Source organism: Tetrao urogallus (genome assembly GCF_951394365.1).
Source record: "Tetrao urogallus genome assembly, chromosome: 2".
NCBI classification, from domain to species: domain Eukaryota; kingdom Metazoa; phylum Chordata; class Aves; order Galliformes; family Phasianidae; genus Tetrao; species Tetrao urogallus.
This window is the reverse complement of record NC_136814.1, coordinates 79,676,945-79,699,668: the sequence shown is the minus strand read 5'-3', so window position 1 is coordinate 79,699,668 and position 22,724 is coordinate 79,676,945. Positions and strand designations below refer to the sequence as shown.

At 36.6% G+C, this 22,724-nt stretch overlaps 1 protein-coding gene across 1 annotated transcript in view; it reads right to left on the bottom strand.

Annotated features, from left to right (window-relative positions):
* COL12A1 (collagen type XII alpha 1 chain) overlaps window positions 1-22,724 on the bottom strand; it is a gene marked incomplete at both ends in the record, with an annotated part of 96,101 nt that overhangs the window by 51,338 nt on the left and 22,039 nt on the right. The window contains 14 exons of the mRNA XM_079532661.1: window positions 263-392; window positions 1,151-1,290; window positions 2,110-2,239; window positions 2,516-2,661; window positions 2,996-3,125; window positions 4,292-4,431; window positions 5,116-5,262; window positions 5,451-5,615; window positions 6,168-6,287; window positions 6,371-6,520; window positions 9,192-9,313; window positions 9,999-10,191; window positions 12,341-12,607; window positions 14,484-14,753. Coding sequence (XP_079388787.1) covers window positions 263-392; window positions 1,151-1,290; window positions 2,110-2,239; window positions 2,516-2,661; window positions 2,996-3,125; window positions 4,292-4,431; window positions 5,116-5,262; window positions 5,451-5,615; window positions 6,168-6,287; window positions 6,371-6,520; window positions 9,192-9,313; window positions 9,999-10,191; window positions 12,341-12,607; window positions 14,484-14,753 — 2,250 coding nt within the window. The remainder of the gene's footprint in view (window positions 1-262; window positions 393-1,150; window positions 1,291-2,109; window positions 2,240-2,515; window positions 2,662-2,995; window positions 3,126-4,291; window positions 4,432-5,115; window positions 5,263-5,450; window positions 5,616-6,167; window positions 6,288-6,370; window positions 6,521-9,191; window positions 9,314-9,998; window positions 10,192-12,340; window positions 12,608-14,483; window positions 14,754-22,724) is intronic.

The window sequence follows — 22,724 nt, the reverse complement described above, 5'->3', positions numbered from 1 at the left end:
TCTTCAGCGTCTTACTATGAAAAATCTAGCTTCAGCTGCTGCTCTGTCCCCTCTTTGAAGACTGCAGCTTCAGTGTTTGCTGCAGTAAAACACAATTCACCTGAGATTTCCAGGGATTATTATACTGTAAATAATGCTAAAAGTAAAATAATTCTCAGATAGATGAAATTATGTCTCCACCCTAACCTAGCTATACATTCCTACATGTATAAATAGATTATACATAAAAATAACTGAAAGAAGGGTAATAAGGAAAACTTACGAGTGACAGCCTCTGCAACTACTGGTAGAGATTCTCCTTCATCATACACTGCAACAACCTTCACATTATACAGTCTTTGGGAAGAAAGGTCAGTAAGAGTAGTGCTGGTTTTGAGTCTGTCAATTTCCACCTAGGAATAAAAATAGTGACCTAAGAATTTCAAATTATTCTATTTCTGACTCTGAATTTGATTTCATGGTAGGAATCCTTGTACTGAAAAAAACTGAAAAGTATTTTGCACAAAATTTTTTCGTTTGTCCCCCTACATTTACATCTGAATATTGAATGTGATCTACTAACTGCACTTGTGAAGCACAATCTCTCAAATATTAGTAAACTACTTGTAATTCTTTCCCTGCTTTCATCGTTTTGGAAATAAAAACACAAATTGCATCTCCACAAAGTTCTCACTCACTCACAAAAACACGTTTAACCCTCAAAGACTTGATTCAGTTCTAGCAATGCATTTACAGAAAGTTTGCAACTGTAAGAAAGATATCCCTACCAGTGCTCATATGAGCTGCCAGTGAGCAAGAGGGCTAATATACCTTCAATCTGTAATCATTTTCTCCTTACTGTAAGTTGTTCTTAGAGCTTGGCAAGGTAACACTGAAGCAGAGAGAAAAATGGCCATTTTCAAAGCACAGAAGAATCTCCTGTCAGTTTTTTCCTCTCTTTAAGAGAAGGTGGTGAAGTACATAAAGAAATTAATCTCATGCTGATTCAGATTCCAAAGCATCAATACTCTTTCCTGACAGCAATCACCAAGAACTGATGTTCTCTGCTCTTAATGGACGGTTGTAATATTGAATTTACTACTATTTTAATAACCCAGCTCCTCAGAATAAAAAGATGGTCTTATTTTGCAAAAATGTTCCTTTTGGTTACCTCCTTTACATCAGCTTCATCAGCTATTTTGTATCTTATGATGTATTTTCGGACTTTCCCTGGAGCAGGATCCCAAAGGATATTCATGGTGCTGTGAGTAACATCCCTAATTGTCACACCTCTTGGTCCAGGCAAAGGCACTGTAAAAATAATGACAGTAGTAAGTGAAAATGCTATTCAAAGCAGAAGAATAGGTCTCCCAGAAGGAATTAAATTAAGTATTTTCATACACTGCATTGAAAACTAAGGCACTTATTATCCTATAAGTTAATTGCCCTGACCATTAAATAAGATAGCTGCAGAACATCCTGCCCCAACAACAAGCAAAATAGCTAGAAACAAGTAGCTTCATGTTTGTAAACTGTAAGTATAATACAGAAGCATCAGAACTATCAGAGAATAAAAATATAACCTCAGATGTTCAATTAGGGGCTTAACATGTTTAAGAACCTAAGAATAGTACTAAGTGCATCACATCCGGAAACATCCCTCTTACAATCTTTAAGAAAAGATATTTAAGGAAGGCAAGCTATGTCTAAGCCATTTTTAGATCAATTTTTCACTTTGTAAGGCATGTTTTCTTATCCTCACCTAATATTTCCAACTTTATTAACATTTGGCAAACAGTTGCATTTTCTGCATCTCAGAGAACGTCTCTAAAATTGTGTTTTATTGCTGTTCCAAATGTAACCAAAAATGCATTAAAAAAAAAAAAACCTGTAATTTTACAATCTCATTGTTGAAGGAAAAAAAACCTTTTGTTCCTCCTCTTAAATGTAGGTACCTTTTCACCGAAATTGCCCTAAAGATCTTTTGCTAATGTAAGACTGGTATAAAATGCATGAAATATGAAAAAGGTGGTCTTCTAAACAAAACAGAATATATAAAAACTGCTGCATGAAATAAAGTTCAGCACTTCCGAAGCAATATCAACAAAGCAGAAGTCAAGATGTCCATACATGTCACTTCCTGGGAGGTGAGTGGGTCACTGGTGATATCACCGAACAATACATAAGCTGTTAAAGTGTACTCAGTATTGGGGATGAGGTCTACCAGCTGAACCTCATTCACTGATGGTCCAACACGCATCTGCACATAAAAAATAACACATCATGTTTAAAAACTTTAAAAACTGAAGACAGCAAAAGCAGAAAAGCAAGCAGTGATTTAACTTCAAGGGAATTTTGTTTGTGCTGTTCACAGTATATTTACAGCTTCCTGACTGATGTCATTGTATATGATATCCCAGTAAGCTCACTGTGCTTTGACTACGTATCAGTCTCTTTTTTACTGTTATGATATAACAACAAAATCTTTTTCAGTTTATATAGGTAGAGCACAGGAAGAAAAGTCAAATTCTCTTACCTCTTTCTCTGCAACTGGGACTGTGGCATTCACAGGCTCATATGTCAACAAATAACCAGTAGCTCCATTAACAGGTTCCCATCTCACTCTCATGGAAGTTGATCCAATGTCATAAACATTCAGGTTTCTAACTGAAGACAGTGGGTCTGTCATAAAAAAAAAATATATATGTATATATATAAAATTTTTTTCTACCTTTTTCACTTTTCATATTTCACATCACTAGTAGTACCACTAAAAAGACTGCGCAAAGGCACTGACGTACATTGTTTGTAGCAGGAAATTGATCTACAAGTAGTAGTACTTTAAGCGGTGTTTAATTTAAGAATGAAACAACAGCCATCACTTTGCTACAGTTTTCCAGACAAGATCTCAACAACTAGTATAACACAACACAATTAGTGCTCCAAGTTCTACTGAACAGTTCTCCATATATCATTTTGTTCTTAACATGTTATTCACATTACACTTTTAACTTACAAGTTATTTCCCTGCCGATTAGAGGTTCACTGCTTTCGTCTTCTACCACAGAAAACACATTAACAACGTATTCTGTTTCAGGTGTCAGATCTTTCAAAACTGTTGTAGTTTCCATCCTACTTACATAAAACTACATAAAAGAGAAGGAATGTCAACAACATACAAAAAACATGTTTGTAAACTTGTCTTTAAAAAAAATAAAAATTCCAGGTGAAAATTCAGGAATTAATGGTACAGAACTAAAAAAATAGCTATGGTCTTAATCTTCTACACCTTTCACTTCACAGTATACCATTACTATTGCAAAGCAAGCTATAGAGATAGCTCGAGCAGATACTTGTTTTCAACTGGGCTAGATATATCTAGTATGCACTTTGCACAGTGCTTTCACTCATGGCATTCACTTTCATATTACTTAGCAACATAAAATGGCAGTAATAGATGCTCCCACTTTGGAAAAGTATTTTAAACATCCAGGATAATCTAGGTGGTTACAAGCACATGCCGCTAATACTACCTTGCAGGAAATAGCCTGTAAAATTCGTGTACACTGGAATGGCTTCTCCAAACCAAATCACAGTCCAAATCCTAAGGTCATGTTTTACAAAGTCCAAACTCTCCATAAGTCAAATTTGAGCTAAGATTGAAAGCTACGTACACATTCTGAGCTAGACACTTGGAGATGCCTAACTTCATTTTCCAAAATACTATTCTGACTGGTTGAAGAGAACGAAGACCAATTCTGCATCAAGGCTTGCCTCTTACTGGCTATTTGTATAGAGAAATAATAATCATAGGATGAGTTTGGTCCTGTACATTAAACAATTGAATCTGTGCCTAAACATATCCTCCAAAGTACCATCACACAGTGTTGGTTAAGCACTACATATCACAACTCATATCAGCATCTTTTGTAACCATTAACAAGAAAATGGATTAAAAGAACAGTAAGCAAACTTGAGAGCATGCTCAAAAAAAAATTCTACTATAGACTTACTTAAACCTATATATTATAATGGAATATGAACAGAAAATAATTACTGGAAATATCAATAAACTCTTCTTAATAAATACATTTGACTTCTAGATTAATGATTAATAAAGCCATTTTTATGCTCCTACTTTATGTGATTTTATTTATCATTTATTGAAGATGATATTCTTGACCTTGAAGTCTTTTTTCATTTACAGCTATACCACACACAGACCCTAATAAGCAAAGACTTCAGAATGATATTCTAAATGACTTCCACATGATGTTATTATGGACATCAGAGATGAACATTTGATACTAACCTGTTTAGGGGGACCTCCAGTGGTAGGGTAATATTCAACTCGATATCTATCAACACTTTCTGGAGGTGGACTCCATCTCAGTCTGAAAGAACGAGGTGTTACCTCTGAAATAACTAGGTTAGAAGGAGGTGGCAAATCACCTATAAGTGGAAACAAGTTAAAAATGTATTAATTTATCTTATGTCATCGGGAATTGAAACACAAGGTATAAGAAGACTTAAAAAATATTGCTTGTAAAACAACAACGACAAAAAAAAAAAAAAAAAAAAAAAAAAACCAAAAAAACCAAAAAACCCACAATGCTTTGGGTGTTTGCTTCCATCTCTATTTCCACAGGAATACTTAAAACAACTGAGTAAAGAGATACTCATCAACACACTCTCAGCAAACCAGACAAGCTCTCTGTCCTTCTTATCCTACCTTCAACACCAGTGTTCCACCAGAGAACCAACAGCCAATGTTACTGTTCTTCCATGCTAGCCTTTGCATTTGAACTGTCATACACTAACACTTAAAAAGAGTTGCTGGGATTTTTGTTATTGGATGAGTATTTTCAAAGACCTTGCCACACTTAGCAACATAATTCCTGACTATGGGAAAAAGCAGGCATTTCCAGTCATGTCCTGCTGTGTTAGGTTTGAGAGCCATTGTTAAGAGGAAAGGAAGCACCCCTGCAGGGTAGTCTAGGTGGTCTGAACAAATTTCTTACACTAGCAGCTGAAAAAACAGCTCAGGGCTACACAGTGTTCCATGTAATATAAAAGAATTAATAGCTCAAGCATATAAATGGGAAAAGAGAGAATTAGATTGAAAATGGGATGTACCTGGACCTTTCACACTATTACACAGATTTGTAGTTACATCCTCAACAATGCTAGCCAGAAAGGAGAAATCTGCCACATTGTAGGCATGGATGTCATCTGGATCAGTTGCAATCTGCTTTAATTCATTTTCATCTGCATTTTTAATACCTTACAGAGAAGACATGAAAACAAAACTTGTTAGAAATGACAGACATGAAACGTAATACCATAAACATGAGTTCCTAAACACATTCATTGAATTCCCTTCTAAATACTTACATGTGTCCACTTCCCTATGCATTTAATAGAGGGGTGAGAGGGAGCTGGAACAGGCCACCTCTTCATATAATACTTACCAATTGCATAAAGTTCCACTCCCTCATCTCTGAGTCTTCTTGAAGGAGTGACTACGTCATCTTGTGATTTACCATCAGTAATGAGAACACCAATTTTGCGAGCTCTGGGCCTCAAGCCTGCATCTTGTTTAAAGTTGTTTTTTAAGATGAAATCCAAGGCCATTCCTAGCATGATACAAAGAGGGTAACTATCACCATAAACTGTTTCAACATACTGGTAAAGGCTAGTAATTCATTCCAGTGATTTCACACCGACAACATCATTCCACAGCTTAATTCTTCAAGGACTCAGTCTAGTTACAGTTCATCATCTACACTTAGCAACTGACATTATTTCAGCCCCTGAAAATCTTTAACATCACACTTTCTATGCATTACCCTTCCCTATGACTCCCTTTAGCCTCCCTTCTAGGTCCTCACCTTGTCTTCACATCAATCGTCATATGGAACTGCCTTTTCTTCTTTTGATATGCTTAACATAAACCCAAACTCATCTGGTTCTTCAACACTTACACTCTTCCATCCTTTTCTCTTTATCCAGACCTATACTTATAATGCATGTTCACGTGCTGGGAACATTCAATTCCATATGTACTGAAGTTAACTGTGGAGTTATTTTATCATGGATGAATTTGAGTTCACTGAACAATACTAGGGTCAGCTACTGGAACATTTTTTTTTATGGAGCCTAAAGAAAATCCTCACAGTGCAACATACCTGTTAGAGTATTGCCTCCTTTGTATGGTAAGTTGGCTACTGCCTCTAACAAAGCCTCTTTTGTTCGGTAAGCATTGAGATTCCATTCTGTCCTGGGATCTCCACTATACTGTGCAAGACCTGGAAAAAGCCATTATTGCTCAGATATTATGTGTCCATGCAGCAAATATGCATCATTTTCCCTCCTACATGTGATGACTTACCAATCTGTACTTTGTCAGGACCAATATCAAAAACTTCAACAATACGGGAAATGAAGTTCCTGACAGTTTTAAAATTTGGCCTCCCGATACTCCATGAGCCATCCACCAGTAGCACGATATCAGCTTCTGCTCTGGTTCGACATTCTAAACCTGTCATGTCAACCAGAAAAGTACAGCCTTAGTATGATAGCTTTCAACCAGAAAAACACAGCCTTAGCATGATAGCATTCTTTCCCCATCCTCTTTTATATGACATATGTCATGAATTAGTTTCCAAAATAGCTCTAGTTTCATTCACTGGCACTCTGCCAAGTATGACCTATTTGAGAATGTTATTCACACTAGTCACTAGTTCCACAGCAAAAGCTATATGAATTCATGTATGTTTCCTCTTAGAAGTAAGTCTTCTAAAATACCAAGGCCAGTGCTCTTCCCTATTGTCATTTCAGTATCTATTTTTGTCTCATAAGATGACCGATAACCATCTTTCAGAGATTTTGTGAACTGCTTCAGAGGATTTGTAAAAGACTACAGAGCTAACCACTGGCATGGCAGTGAGCATTATCAGATTACACAAATAATAATTATTTCAGTCTACTATGGATGGCTATACTATTGCTCAATTTTTCAACTATGTAGTAGGGAATTAACAGCATATATTACAAGCACTTTCAAATAAATAGCATTTCTGAATTTGGGGGGCAAAAGACATAGTAACACAGATGGTATAGGAGTTTACACGCATAGGAAAGAAAGACCAAACTTAGAAGACATGTACATATAAACAGAGGCAAAAGATAGAGGGGGGACAAGACCACACACTTATATAAAGGCGCAGTGTTCTGAAAAGGTAAGAAGTTATTTCAGATATCTTCAATTTACAAATTACAGAATAAAATATCCATCATAATGTTTTCATAACAAGGAAAATCACAAAATATTTATACAGAGCAGAAAGACACAACAATTTTATCCACAGCCATTTTGCCATTTCAAAAATAATAATAATGATAAAAATAATAATAAAAAAAATCCTCGCTCTCTCTCTTTTCTTGTGTTACCAGCTGCAAATTTTCTGGCTTCCTGCCATCAGAGCTTCTGGTCTTTATATGGAAGAAATCCCATTGAGAAAAATCAGCCACACTCATCACAGTTGAAAGATATTGTGATTTCATATATGTTCCACATAATTGATCCAACACTGCAGACTCATGAATATAACTATTCCATGTACCTGGGGGTTAAAAGCATGATCCTCTTCTGCATAGAAAATATAGATCTAGTCTTTAGTCAGGACAATAAAATAAGTTGGGAGTAGAGTTTAAGTAAAACAATGTTAGTTCAAAAATTGCATGCATAACTTTTATATAGAAATTAAGCTTAATGTACAGTATTAAAGTTAAATTATTCTGAATTTTATTTTTCTTCCAACTACCTGAATGGAAAATTCTAGCAAAGGCACGTAGGCTGATTTTTTTTTCTCTTTCTACTAATAAATAACGTACTATTACATTGGCAGTCACAGATACAAAATTCATTTTTCACATTTACCATGACTAAAATCCATGCATTACTAAAACTAATTAGCTTAAAGAATATAACACTCAAGACAGAAATGACAGATGGCATAATAAAAAATAATGAACCACTCAGCATAATTATTTTTCTGCCAGACTTATTATAGCTTTACTGTAATGTCACTGATGGCCTCTTACATAGTTTTTCTAAGTTCTACACACTTGCATTAGACTAAGTGGGACAGCAGTAACTTCAGAAGTTTTTAAAAGTGTTGTCAATAAAAATGCTATGAGGATAGTATTTTCACATAACTCAGAGATTAAGTGAGAAGAATACAGTCAACTGTCAGAGAGCTTTTTTTTTTTTCAACTCTAAGAGGCCTTTGCAGTTAGCTTCTTTCTCCTCATAAAATTCTCTATTCCCCCTGATGATTATACAAATCTTAAAATAGTAGAGGAGAGGTCTTCACTTCTGCAAGTATTCTTGGCTATTAAGAAGCAAAGACCTGCTGCAGACAAGCATTTCATGGTCTCTATGAAGGGGGACTGAACCCTGAAATTCTCTTCACTCAGTACTAATTGAAAGTATAGTGGCCACACCTGTTCAGTTAACATACAGAGACCCATCAACTGCATCAAGAGAGCTGCTGTCATACCAGCCACTAAAGTTTTCTTTGGAAGCTTACCTACAAAGGAAGATAATCCCAAGAATATACTAGAGAACAATCAGCAATTGCATTATTGTACTAACTCTCCTCCATCTGTAGTAAAAGTGATGAAATAATGGTTGTGTCACATATAAACTTAAACATTACACAATAATGCTGGGACATCCCCAACTACAAGATCTCTGTCCATTATACTACCTTAGTTTTCAATGGAGAATTGACCGTATAAGGACAAGGAAATGGCAAAAAATCTGCTTAAAACTCTTTGTTCTAATCCTGTGAACACCCCTGTAGATGAGCAATGATTTCTGTTCAAGAATTTGACCTTACATAATTCAACACAGATGTGGATGGCTTGAAAATGGGATGCAGATGGTTTTCAGTAATCAGCAAAACATGGGTTGCTTGAATTATCATTTTTGTAAGATCATCTAAAGGGTGCAGAGGACTAGAAAGATTAACTGGGGCATACTGAGAGGTCATTTCAAATCAGAGGTTATGTCATCGGGTTAGGGAGTATACTGAATCCTGTGAATAAATATTCATGTGCATCATAAAAACAATAGGAAGTGCTGGAAAACACTCTCTTCTATCCAAAAGCCAAGACAGCATTTTATTTGATTCAGTCATGTTTACCTCTAGATAAAAATGGCTCCGTAGTAGTGTCTGAAAGAGTGGTCATCTCTTGTCCAACCAGGGGGTTGCTTTCTCCTCCATCAAACATTCCAAAAACATTTACCTTATAGGTAGTTCCTGCCCTGCAATAATTAAATGTATTGTAACTGAAGATACTTGGTTTGATAATGCTCCATTTAAGAAATCTTAACCAGTCTACTATACAGAAAAGAAAGTTCTAAAATGTGAAGCCCAAAGACTAGTTCTTTAACAAGACAGGCAAATTTTCACTATTTCAGAGCTGGTTCAAGATGCTATACTTATGAATAGCTTTCTTTGTTCAAATAATTTAAAATTCTTTTAATGTTCCTATTTTTAATGGGCATTCAAGTCTAACATGCAAACAAGTAACAGACTTTGACATGCTCTGAAGCCTCCTTTATAAATTTTGGCCTCTGATAAAATGAATCAAGAACTAAACTAGGCTCTTTTTAACATGAAGTAAGGGCTTTTTGGAGAAACTATAGAAATCCAAGCTGTCTTCTTCAGCATCTCATTAACATTCTTATATGTAAAATGTATAATAACACTTCTTCCCACATCTTTGCCTTTTTCAGTTGCTGTGAGACTGCGAAAGGTGATGTGAATAATCTCAGAACCTGCCCTGTAAGGTTCTTTTCAAAAACTGCACCACCAATTCCTGATAACATATTAACAGAAGTTATTCCTAATTTACAGTAGATTTTTACAGGTATTACAATCCCAGATAGCAATTAAGCAAATCTCTAAGCTATTATTAATTATTATTATCGTTATCATCATCCATACCTAAGTTCCTCCAAAACCACAGTGCTGTCATAGGGCCCCACTATTAATTCTCCAAGATTCCTGTCATCTTCAGTAGGGTGGAAAGTTACTTTGTACCCCTTCACTCGCCCAGGGGCAGGCTCCCAAGTTACTCGGAAGCTGGACATAGTTGAATCAGAAGTTCTCAAATTTCTAGGTGGCTTAAAGGGAGAGGCTGTAAGGATGGAAGAAAAGGATTTAATTCAGGCCTGCTTCCAAAAAAGCCAACAAGTATGCTTTTATTTAAAAATGCAGCAAATCCAGCATTAGCAGCGTTTCTATGCTTTCTGTGCCTTTCCTTTGACATAGAGACAAGAATCAAGATATTAAATCTGAGATACACTTCAGCTCATTTTTGCTACCTAAACAACAAATGTGTAGGCCAAGCTCGTTATCAAGGCTCTCTCTCCAGACAGTAGATTGAAGGATAAACAGCAGTTTATTTCACCCATCGTAAATATCCATCCGATCTTACACACAGTAAGTGAACTAAACACCATCAGTCTTCTCTCTATGATAAAGATGATCGGATTAAACCACTACATTTCTTTCACGTGGCAAAGAGTAGGTGAAACACAACTGAAAGAGAGAAGTGTAAACAGCTTTTTCAAACCAACACCAGAAAAGCAGAGTTTGCTTCAGGCAAAAGTCACATTCCTCCAGCACTCCGCCACCAGTATCTCAAGCTTCTCAAACTGCCTCATCCTCAAGAGTTCTAGGTCCCAGAGGACAGGGCACTGGGCAAGAGACCTTCCATAGAAAAGGTTCTGCTCTCAGGCTTGGCAGCTCAAATAACTTCACCAACCACAGGGATGGCAGTATGTCAAAAAATAATTCCTCAAGTGACCGCCAAGCAGATTAAGGTTTTGAGGTCAAGAGATACTTTACCTAATAGCCACCCAGCACAGGTCCGTACACACAGGCAGAATGGTTAACAAGCCTACTGTTAGATTCTGCCTCATTTTTGGTCCTGTGTAAATTTAAAGTGCATTCCAACATCAGAAATAGCACAGTAATGTGATCTCAAAATTGCAAAAAAACAGGAATCAGATTAACCAGGAAATAGCCTTGGAATAAAAAATCTAAAACAAAAGAAAAATGGTTAGGAGTGGGGGTAGCTTTCTTACCCCTGTTTCTTTGCAATTTTCTGAGTAGAAATAGATAAAATCCCACATGTAATAAAAAATGCAGCCTCTTTGCATAGTTACCTATGATGTCACAAGAGCTTAAACTAACCAGATCACTCTGGTTCCACTTGCTTTCAGTGTGATTGCTATCACAGTTATTTACACTTAGAGCACCACATCCTATCTATATCAAGATGAGCATGTGAAAAGTCAAAAGAAGATGGATGATCAGAGATTTAATTCAACATAATTTTGAAGATTGAAAAAGTAGGCATTAGTCAAGAGCGGATCAAGTTTTTGGAACAGATTTACGTCAGTCGCATTCTAATTTAATAAGACTTCCTGCAGTAAATGCGGTGCTGTTATCTCCACTGCTAGACTTGTTTCTTGCTTCCCATCACCATTCAATATGATATGTGTCCAAAGATTAGAGAATGGCATGGAGTATTTACAGTGTACCTCAGTCTACCTCTTCCCAAAAAAGGCAGAAACATCTTGGAAAATTTTCTCTTTTGGTAATAGCTTTAGATCTCTTTGATTTGATCTGGAGAGCAAGAGACATTCACATACAAAACAAAAGACCAATATCAGAAACAAACTAAACAAGGAGTAGAAAATTATTTTTGTCTTGAACTCAAAAAAATCCCCTCACCAGGAATTAAAGAACATTTTAGAGTTGCTGGTTCTGAGAAAAAAGGCTGCTTATCCAAAATGTTGTGGTCTCTGAGGTCAGACTTCCACTGAGAACTCTTTAAAATCAGCTACTGATTTTTTTAATAACTTCATGTTTCTCACAGAAAATATGGCCTTCTAAGTAACAGGAAGTAAAGTAGCTATTTAATTGATATTCCAGACCAAAAATGTAAATAATAAAAAAACCTGACAACACTTGATTAAATTCTGTCTTCCTTACAAAACACTTCAACTTCTGGTGACAGCATTTCAAAGCAAGTCTAGTATTTTCATTCAGAATGCACACGTTTATATACTCAATATAGTAGCAGTTGCCTGTTCTCAGCTCTTGTAATAAAACTTTCAACAAATCAAATGCTCCTTTCTACCTCTAGTATTTTTTTCAATTTGTCTATTAATTCACGATCTTTGCAGTCACCACCACAGGTTGTCTACAGATCATGATTGCCAGTTTACAGCACAATCCTTTGATTACCAAACGCTGCGAAAGCATGTAGTACATACCTGTTGTTCCTTCTGCTTTTCTTGATTTTCCTTGTCCAAAATCATAAATTGGAACAACACTGAGGTCATATGTAGTTCGAGGCTTAAGTCTCTTCAACACTATGCTTGTGGCAGGAGCATTTACTCTTCCAAACATCTGCCTTCCTCCACTGCGTGGTCGGTAGTACACACGGTAAGACAAGACCTTCCCAGGTGAGGGCTGCCATGAAACTCTCATTGTATTCTCTGTCTCGTTGTCTACTGTCACAGTCCTGGCACTTTGTGACACTTTTCAGCATAAAAATATGGATAAACGTTTACTTTTTTGCATAAAGATATATTCTAATGCATGCCTACAAAATGCATTCAGCTTTATTAAAATTATTTTTTACTTTCATTAAAATTATGTTATTTCATTGGGAGAAACAGAGGCCTCTATAAATTTCTTTTCTGACTGTAATGGACTAAAAAAAAATACAAGTTCATTTTCCATTACAGACAAAAAAAAGTATAGATTACTCAACAACACAGCATAACTGGGGGCACTTTTTGATAATCTATTAAGTAATGGATTCAGAACTCTCAAATGAAACTGATTATATAGCCCTTTTTTAATGAACAAAATGATCTACAAAGTCAAAATTTTCAAAGTTTCGAGTTTACAGATCTGATGTGGTTCTGGTATATGCCTAAAATCCTGAGTGTTGGAAACCACACTAAGAGATTTTCCAAGTATTTGGAAAGTCACTCACCATTAACTGTAGGACAATATTAAAGCTGAAATAAGGACAAGGACTAATAAGATATTTTCTCTGCAGATCGCAGCACTCAGCTTTTGAGAGAGAGTTTCCAGACAGTTCAAACATTAAGAAAGATCTAAAGTAAAATGAAAGGTGTGTAATACTGCCAGTCAGCCAGCATAACCCATCTAGATTCTGGCAAAATAGAACCTTCTTGGCATGCCAGAGCCAGTCAGTATCTCATCACACAGTAAGGTAGGCTTTGCAGGCTACAGTATCCTGTCCTGGCACCAGAAAGATGAAATGTTAGACTAGAGTCTGAGTCCATTGATAGTCCAGGTAGTGCATTCCTTCAGGCAAAAACTTATTCTAAGAAGCCACAAATTAGAAGGCTAAACTGCCTTCTTGGTAAAGAAAGGATGCTGCTGCTCCTGAAGAATGAAGGAATATGTGTGACAGCAGTCCGCATTATTATCTTTTACCAGTTGCAACAAACACTGCTCTTGTGAGACCTTAAGAGCAGCTATACTGAGTTAAAGACTGACAGCTCAGCAGTCTGCCTCCAACAGTTTTCAAAACATGCCTAGGAAAGAATATAAAAATGGGTAAGCATACACGATGCTTCCCCAGAACGTTGCCTCAAACTTTGCTTTCATGTGGACCCCTCAGGCAACAAGAGAAACATCAAAGCTGATCCTCCCAGTGCATCCATTCATTCACTCTGGCTCCTCTAATTTATGGTTCTATTCCTGATCTCTGAAGATGTTTCAGTTTGCCTATACTGCAGGGGAAGCTCGAGCTGCTCTGAAGGACGCTGTACAATGTTTTGCAAATAAGTAAAAAGAAGAGCCTTGGGAAAGGTGATTAACAAAGATCTAGTTACCCATCTAGTTAACCAAGGTAAGCCAGTTTATGTAACATTTTTCTATCTCAGCAAAGCTTTCAATACTATTTCTCATAGCATCCCTCTGAACAAAATTTCCAAGATACAGCTAGACAAATATATAATACTTCGGGTGAATAACTGATTCTGCAGGAATTTACCTTGCCTTCCCTCCTTACTCTATCCATACTTTTTATTTCAGCTTTCCAGTAGTCACAGTATTTCCAGTAGTACAGATTTCCAGTAGTCACAGTAAGATTCAAACCAATAAAAAACTGGCCTCAGAGTAATTTATGGACAAAATCACTTCTCAGGTTGGAGGTAATTCTTGCTAAACTGAAGCCTACATGTTATAGAAGAGATTTTTCTTCTTTAACAGTCAAATAAAAAGGTAGAGTTGATTGATTTGGTGAGGGACTTTGTTTAGGGGGTCTGTTCAGTAAACAAAAGTGGAGATAAATAAGGTTCATTTTCATTAAATTATGATAATTTCATCAAGAACAGAATGTTACAGATGGTGGTAATGCTGTAGTATGCTCACCATCAGTGAAGGCCTCTCCTTCTACGGGATCTCCTTCTCCACTGCTGTAAGCTGCATATACAGAAATCCTGTACTTAGTCTCTGGCTCCAAGCCGTCCAGCACTGCATCCACCATATTTCCAGGGACTCTCTTCTCTCCCATTGTATCATCATAAAGTGATTTCCACACTATCCTATAATTATTAACTGCTCCTGGAGCTGGTGTCCATGATAACCCAACCGTAGTGTCAGTTATGTCTGTGGTAATCAAATTGCGAGGCGAACCACGTTCTGCAAGAAAGACCACAACAAACTGTCACTAAAACACAAAAAACTAAAGTTAGCAGAGTACAAATGGAAAATTAAAATGATCATAAGAGCAGAATCAAACTTTTTTTCTCATCTACACTAGTTCAAATAACGCATACCTGTAGTTCCAGGAGAAAACTGATGGTTTTATTCAACAAAATACTGAAAGTTAACTTTAAGATGTGAATAATCTATCCCATACTATACAGTTATGCTTTAGAACTTGCAAAATAAAAATTGTACTGAACAAAAATTTAAAATGAAGCAAGTGTTTATATGTGCTGCAGTTCATTTCAGCAAGTTTTAACTGTCAATGAAATAATTTTCCTCCATTCATTCATCTTCACCCTTCATTGTGTAAATTTTTTTGGTGGAGAGGGGTAAAGAAAGAAGACTTTACACAGAGTTAAATAGTCCATTCAAATTTTCTGACAACCTCATTTTTTAGTATTACTATCCTAGTCTTCATGAGTACTGCTTACTAGATCTATTACCTATTTCATTTTATCTGTTAACAACTAATTTGCAATGCATTTACATCAGAGAAGAAAATAGTCACCATCTTTCCATTTGTACTTCTTTTTCCCCTCACTATAGTTCGTTCAGCCAGATTGGAATGAAGGAAACAGCTCGTTAGTCTATGAAATCCAGTTGTCAGCTTGATGACTGAATCGTGCTTAAAAATAGAGTTCATTGGTCTGAAGTGGTGCAGTAAAAGGAGTACCTCTGCTTAATGTTTAACATACGTTTATAACATATGTTCAATTTTCCTATTTCTGGCTTTTGAGGCAGGAAAGAAGCACTGACTGTTGGTTTTAATGCAACGGCCTCACTGTTGCAAAATCTGCAAAAGGAATCTACAAAACCAGATCCGTATACACACAGAAGGAGTTGGCTCTTCAGTATATGTGTTCTCAGTGATTTCTTTCACTGTACAGGACATTTCTGAGACTGCTTAGTGAGAAGACCTAAACACTTGAGGCGGCCTTATGGCATCGCAGCTAAGTTTAACCTGGAGTGATAAAATTATATCCCTAAGTTATACCAGAGTAACTACAGGACCAGATTTAAAATTCTTTGAACACAGAGAAACTCAATACCTTTCCACTGCTTAATCTCATCGCAAGCAACAAGTTACTCACAGCCATAGACTGCATTTTCAGTTTTCATACTCATATGTCTTTTGCTTCCACTACAAATCTGCAATGCTTCCAAACATGAACCCGCAGGAACAAAACAGGGCTACTATACAAAGGCTTCACTTTGGAATTATTGTATTGTCAGCACAACCTCATTAACACTGAAACCAGTTAATCCCATGTGGCTTAATGATGAATGGAAATTAATATCAACTTTTTGGAAGGTAACAATGATGGTACAATAAGAATCATCAGTTTTATAGATTACAGAATCAGAGGGTGCCATTCCAATCACCCAGCTGACTCTTTCAAACATAGTTAACAGAGCATGTTAAATAATTCCTTTGTGCTGCAGGGTTTCTTTTTTCCATCTTAATTCACAGCCATGGAACATCCCATCAAGTTTTTTTCTGACGTTAATTCTTTTTCCATCCTAACACAGTATTACAGTTTTATTCTTCAAGTCACATTTTAGCTTCACGATATAAATTACCACTCTTTATGGTATCTTCTCTTGAAAAACAGGCTAAGATACAGGGGTTTTGGACAAGTTCAATAGTTTACCATTTTACAAAAATAGCAGTTGCGTATAATGAAAAAGTTAGTGAGAAGATTCAATTCAGCTCATGCTTTGTGCTGTTTCACTGAATTCAGTAACTGTGTTAAATTAAAGCCAGCACAGAATCTAAACTCCAAAGACTGATTTTCCTGGAAGCCTGAAAAAGGATTTGCCTTCAGAAGTAAATTACACCAATTTTTCTGTCTGCTCTTAAGCTTCTACTCCCAAATCTTGGCTTTTTTTCATATAATAAAAAAAAATATTAAGGCAATCCAAATGGAAAAAATATGGAAAACTTAACTTGGTAGAATGCACAGATGGCTCACAATAAAAACCTTTCTTTCCATATTTTAATGTAATATAAATATACAAGTTACTTTATTTTGGCTACTTTAAAACAAGGCTCTGCCACAACATGATTTCAGTATTAAAGTATCTGCTACCACAGCACAATTTTTTCTAAATCTACTCTTGGACACTGCAGTTAATGATATACATTGGAAACACTGCAAAAATAACCACATATTTAAAACCATTATTGATTAAGTCATTATTGAGGTCATTAAACAACAGGGGAAAATAATATGTTTGGAATGGTCCATAATGCACACCAGTTGCTGTAATGTGTTAGTTTTGAAGAAAATACCCTTTGGAACTAAATGCCTTTTTTATAAGGCAAGGTAAAAGAGGGAAAAGGGATTGGGACTCCTACCAAACCACCAGACCTCAATGGAAAATTCTGACTTCAAATAGTTGGAAATTGCTGACAAGACAACTTACCTACTAAGGGAAATTAGACTTTTTATATGTTACACTGCAACTGAGGACATTTATTTAACATAACACACTAACTTGATTTGCACCTCGTGTGTGAGGTGGAAGTTCACAGACAGCTTTGTTCTGTTTCAATAGAATCGCCCAGAAGTGTTTCTGTATGAGGGGAGCAGCTGTGTTTGAGATGGAGTTCAAGTCTAAGTCTAAAATTATTAGGATTCCACCAAGTATTATCTAAGCTGCTATATTAAGACTCAAGAAATGCATTCACACTCCACAATAACAGTAGTATAATTTAGTGACTAGAAAACATACAAGCAGACCTATGAAGCATTTTTCACTGGATTGAAATAAAATATCTAGATACATTGTGTTTTATTTTTGCTTTTTTTGTGCTTTTTTTTTTTTTTTTAAATCTGCTACTGTAATACTGAAGCAGTCGCTCTGTTCATTGCTGCACTTGTTCAGAAATGCTTGTTTTACATCTGCTTCTCACCTATGTCTTTAAACAAGGTAGAAAAGGAGACCATCTAGTTACAACCCCCCGCCATGGGCAAAGACACCTTCTCTAGACCACACTGTTTAAAGTCCCGTCCAGCCTGGCCTCAAACACATCCAGGGAGGGCATACCCACTTCTTTGGGCAACCTGTTCCAGTGTCTCACCATCCATCCTCACAGTGAATAATTTCTTCCTTGTATCTAGTCTAAATCTACCCTCTTCTCGTTTAAAGCCATTTCCCCTCATCCTGTCACTACCTGCCCTTGTAAAATGTCCCTCCCCAGCTTTCCTGTAGGCCCCGTTCAGGTACTGGAAGACTGCTATAGGGTTCCCCCAGAGCCTTCTTTTCTACAGGCTGAATAACTCCAACTCTCTCAGCCTGAAACTTAAAACCCCTGAGTGAGGAAGCAAGACAGTCACTTGTTTAAAGCCATCCAGATTCTCCTCAGCAGTACTTAGCTCGGAGCTACCATCTTTTTACAGTAACATTTCATCCCTACCATCGCTCCAGGCAGGCACACTCTTGAAAATTAAGTTGGTAACTTTCAGACAAGTGCTTTTACACCCACTTATGGACCTTTGCAATGTCCAGTTTCCATATTAAGTTTTTCCACTACAGTATGCCAGAGACACAATATAATATTTAAGTAGTTTCCCTGTGTCTGCTTGGCTTGCTTCCCATAGCTCTCTAGCAATCACCGTTGTTGTTGAATACAAGGCCGTGTGAACCAGCTAATATTAAAATGTTAGCATTCATAAAAATCCAGTGGCTTTATTCAAATGCCCTTTCCCTTCAGAAACATTTATACAATTCCAGTTGATTCCAGTACAAGCTGTACAGGCAGTTTGGGCCCAAAGTTTAAACAATTTTCTGCACATATTCTTAACACTAGCTTTCAAAATTAAGTTGTAAATATCACACAAACCACATTTTCATTTAAGTTAAACAGAGAACTGATCTATGTCAACGTCCTAAAAAGTCAAATCAGCTAAATAAAGGAGCATTCTTCTATTGAGATATATACCAATTTTTTATGGCATACAGTGAGATTCATCAGGAGAATCCTGGTAAGTCAGCAGGTAGGGCACTGCAGCAGAGCACCCAAGGGCACACATCAAATGAGATGGTGCCAAAATCATGTTCAGGTTGACTCCAGTGGCCAAATTCTCCTCAGCACTAGAGAAGGCACTTCAATTGGTTGGTATTCTTCCATAGAAACCACAAAGAAGTTGCTTACTCCAGGAGTATCAGCCCTCCAGCACACTGGCAATGTGAGACAGGATGTGGATCTGGTGACGAGGGAAGTCCTGAAGGACTTGCTACACAAAACAAACTTGACATTGTTAGAGCAAATCTCTTTCTCTTCTGTAACTGGGAATGTAAAAGTTTGAGAAGGTGAAACCAAAAGGGTCCTGACTTAAAAGAGAGACTCTTTTTGTTCAGAGTACTGAAGTCCATGCTCTAGGAAAAAAGTCATCAGGAAGTCACAGTCAGTCCTTTTAATATTTTACCTATTTTTCCAACAGTTAGTCAGTTCATGCCAGCCTCAAATGTGTAGGAACACTTTTTTGTAATTCTTCCAGCCTTTCCGTGTTGATTTTTTTTTTTCTGGTGAATATTAAGTTTGCTACATAAACCTAAGATAATTTTCCAAAGCTTAACAAATGTTGGTTTCAAATGTCAGATCCAGAAATCTTGGAATGTATAATTGTAAAAAATGCATGACGCAGCATTGTATCTCCTGGAGACAGTGAGTTCTTGTTTCTGTCAGGATGGAAGAACTACGCAGTTTGAACTTTACGCAAAGTCCCAGTGATAACGCTAAGAACCTCATTGTAAGAAAATGTCACTTGAATTTGTACTATTCTGCCTGTAGGAGGTCATTCATTTCTAAAGCATTTCTATGTTACTATAGAAACAGCAAAAGCAAATCATTTATCTACCAAAGAGCCACTATTCACTTTCTGAACAACAAAAACAAAAATTGGATCCCTCTTCCACAAAAATCCTCAAAACTAGTCTCTAAGAAATGTACATAGCAGAAAATAACATAACTAAAAGCTATATAATGACAACTTTTGTCTCTAATGCACTGTTTCAGTAAAGCTCAATTCTCACAGCACAAAGAGCCACTCATCAAACAGGATGGCTGGACTGGGCCCTACATCACTCAAACACAAACATTCTAAAGGGCTACAGACTGTGACATAACTGTATGAAATTTATCATCCAAATATAATAAACTGTGCTGAGCTTTGGTAATTCTGAAGTGCACAAATGAAAGAAAGAAAATGCACTGACATTTCTGCTAAGGCAGGTTAGCAGTCTCACTTATTTTAAAACAGCCACCAGAAGTGTTACTAGGCTAGGATCTTCACTGATTCAGGTAAAAATGGTTTGAATTATCGGTGTCAGCAAGGTGGGGCTCTGACCACTCAGTCTTTTCCTGAAAAAACAATTACTTGCTAAATTTCTCTGAAATCTGTATTTAAAATGCTTCAGATTTCTGTTGCATTTCTGCTTAGAATCAACAACTAAAGTATTCTTAAAAGTATTCTGAAAAATACGTAACTGCCAGCAAGAGGACACTCATAAAAATTGATCAACAGCTTTCAAACTTTTCAGACATTCATAATGTTTAAACATTTATATGTAGGTTGCTTAATCTAACAGTGACTTTGTTGGTTTTTTTTTTTGTTTGTTTTTTGTTTTTTTTTTAAATAACTGCAAATAATTTAAGTTAATGTATTTAGCAGCTAATGTACAGTATGTTCTTTTCATCTGACAGAAAGCCTTTGGGCAGAAAATGAAATTCTTGTCAGATTTGCAACTGCCTCTCCCAGATTTAAAAAAAAAAGATTAGAAAAACAGTAGCTCACAAAATGCTCAGTGATTGCTGCAGCACTTACACGCACTGCTGTCACCATGTTTATCATTGCATTTTATTTCTGGCTTAAGACAATTTGGATAAGATCACACATCCCCAAAGACCTGAAAACCAAATTGATTGTTTGGGGGTGTTCAGCAATAGGAGGGAGAGTTTTCCATAAGGCTTTCTTGTGGGCATTTCTTGCTTGTTCTTCACTGTTTAACAATTACCATCAAATATAATGATGACTACTAATTTGTTTAGTTCCCCTTGTTGTCACAAGCCTTGCTCCATCAAATGGCAAATGGCAGCCTGCACTGATATAATTTACTTCAGCAGTTTCAATATCTTTGTGAGCTGGAGGGAATGTCAGCCAACAAAATGTGTCTGAGGAAAATTTTTCCATGGCACCTTTATAGAAGGGCTCCAACCACAGCTGTCCAGTGATGGATCACTATGCAATTTTGAAAGAGCAGGTATAAAACTGGAGCTTTCTACAGCACATTTTTTGCACGTGCAGTTATGTTTACTGCAGTATGAAATATAAAGCTCCAGAATTATCACCTCTGGGTGGTTACTTCATAACTGCAGACAAAATCAGCCAGTGATTCAAAGAGGCTGTAGGAAAGATCAGGGCACTCTAAGTTTCCTGAAGTCTTACTTAAGGAAAGCATAGTGTTTTTTACATTTAAGAGAGGAGTGAAAAAATGGTTTTCTTTTCCCATTATAGTAAGACAAAGAAGAAATAAACTTATTCTCTGTCTGAATACTTGTAAGGTATGGAACAGCACCCTCAATTTCTTATTACTTATTTGCTAAATTGTCCATATTGTGTTGTCTATGCACAGTTTAAAAAAAAATCTGATCCTTTTGCCTATTTGCCCTCTTGCTTTTATGTGGAGAAACAGTAAGGGCAAGGATATACTTAGTTCATAAGAAAAATGAAAAGAGAAATAGAGAACACAACTGGTAAATAATATAAACTACAAACAATGCTGGGTTTGTGTGGATTGCCTTGGTTGGGTATCCTGAAGAAAAATCACCTGAAAGCATTGACAAATTGCCACGTAGGGCAAAGAAGAGGAAGAGGAGGAACTTCCAACAGCAACTAATAACTGCTCGAAAACACTTTGGAGGCAGCGTATGTAACTGAAGGACCTTTGCCAAATTCATAGGCAGACACGTTCTCGCAAATCACATTCAGTTTAAAAAATTATCAGCTGTAAGAGTCAGGTTTTCTCTTTCTGCTGAAGGCTACTCTTGCAACTGATATAAAGTAACTGCCCATGTGAGTTCTCTTACTACATGCAGAGCAAAATAAATCATTACTGAAGGCAGTAAGAATGTTTGTCTACACCCTTAATCACAGGGGACTATTTAGTGATTCACTAAAATTCCACAAACATCTGAGAGTTAGGATTTTTCATTTCCTGCCACTTCACTATACGCTAGCTGGAGAAGCTACTATATCGTCTATTCTCACTTTGCTGTTAGTGCTGAAATGTTCAGAGTGCTCAAACTGACTTCTCTTAGACTACATATCAATACAAGAGATTCACAATTGTTCCAGTTTGAAAAGCGATCTCAGCCGTAGCTCCTGGTATGATGACAAACTGAAGTAGCCAGCAACTATGGCATCTGACTGAATGGCTTTGGAGAGAATTCATATGGTGAAGACATTAAGTAAGCCCCACTGGGATTCCTGATACAGGAAAATACCCAAGTACTCAGTACTTCTGTGCTATTGGCAATGAAAAACTTACCTCGCTATTTTGTTTTTTAAATGCTATGGCTCGCGGAAAAACTAACCAAAATACTAAACACTTTTTTATGCTTCCTTTCACAGATTTTTTGTCATTACTGTTGATAAGTTTATTTCTCCAGGAGTTAAGACCTGTCCAATTCCCAGCCTCAGTCAGACAAGTTATTTCGGCTAATGATTAGTCAAGTACTCAGTTCACTGACCTGAATAACTTTTCAGCAGAGTCCCATCATATTTGTCTTAGCTTCATAGGCAATATGACTTCTATTTTCAACTGAGTTCCTGTATTAAGCTTTAAAGTTTGGGTGTTATCTTTTGGTTCCCAAAATGCCAATCCATTCACGCTTAG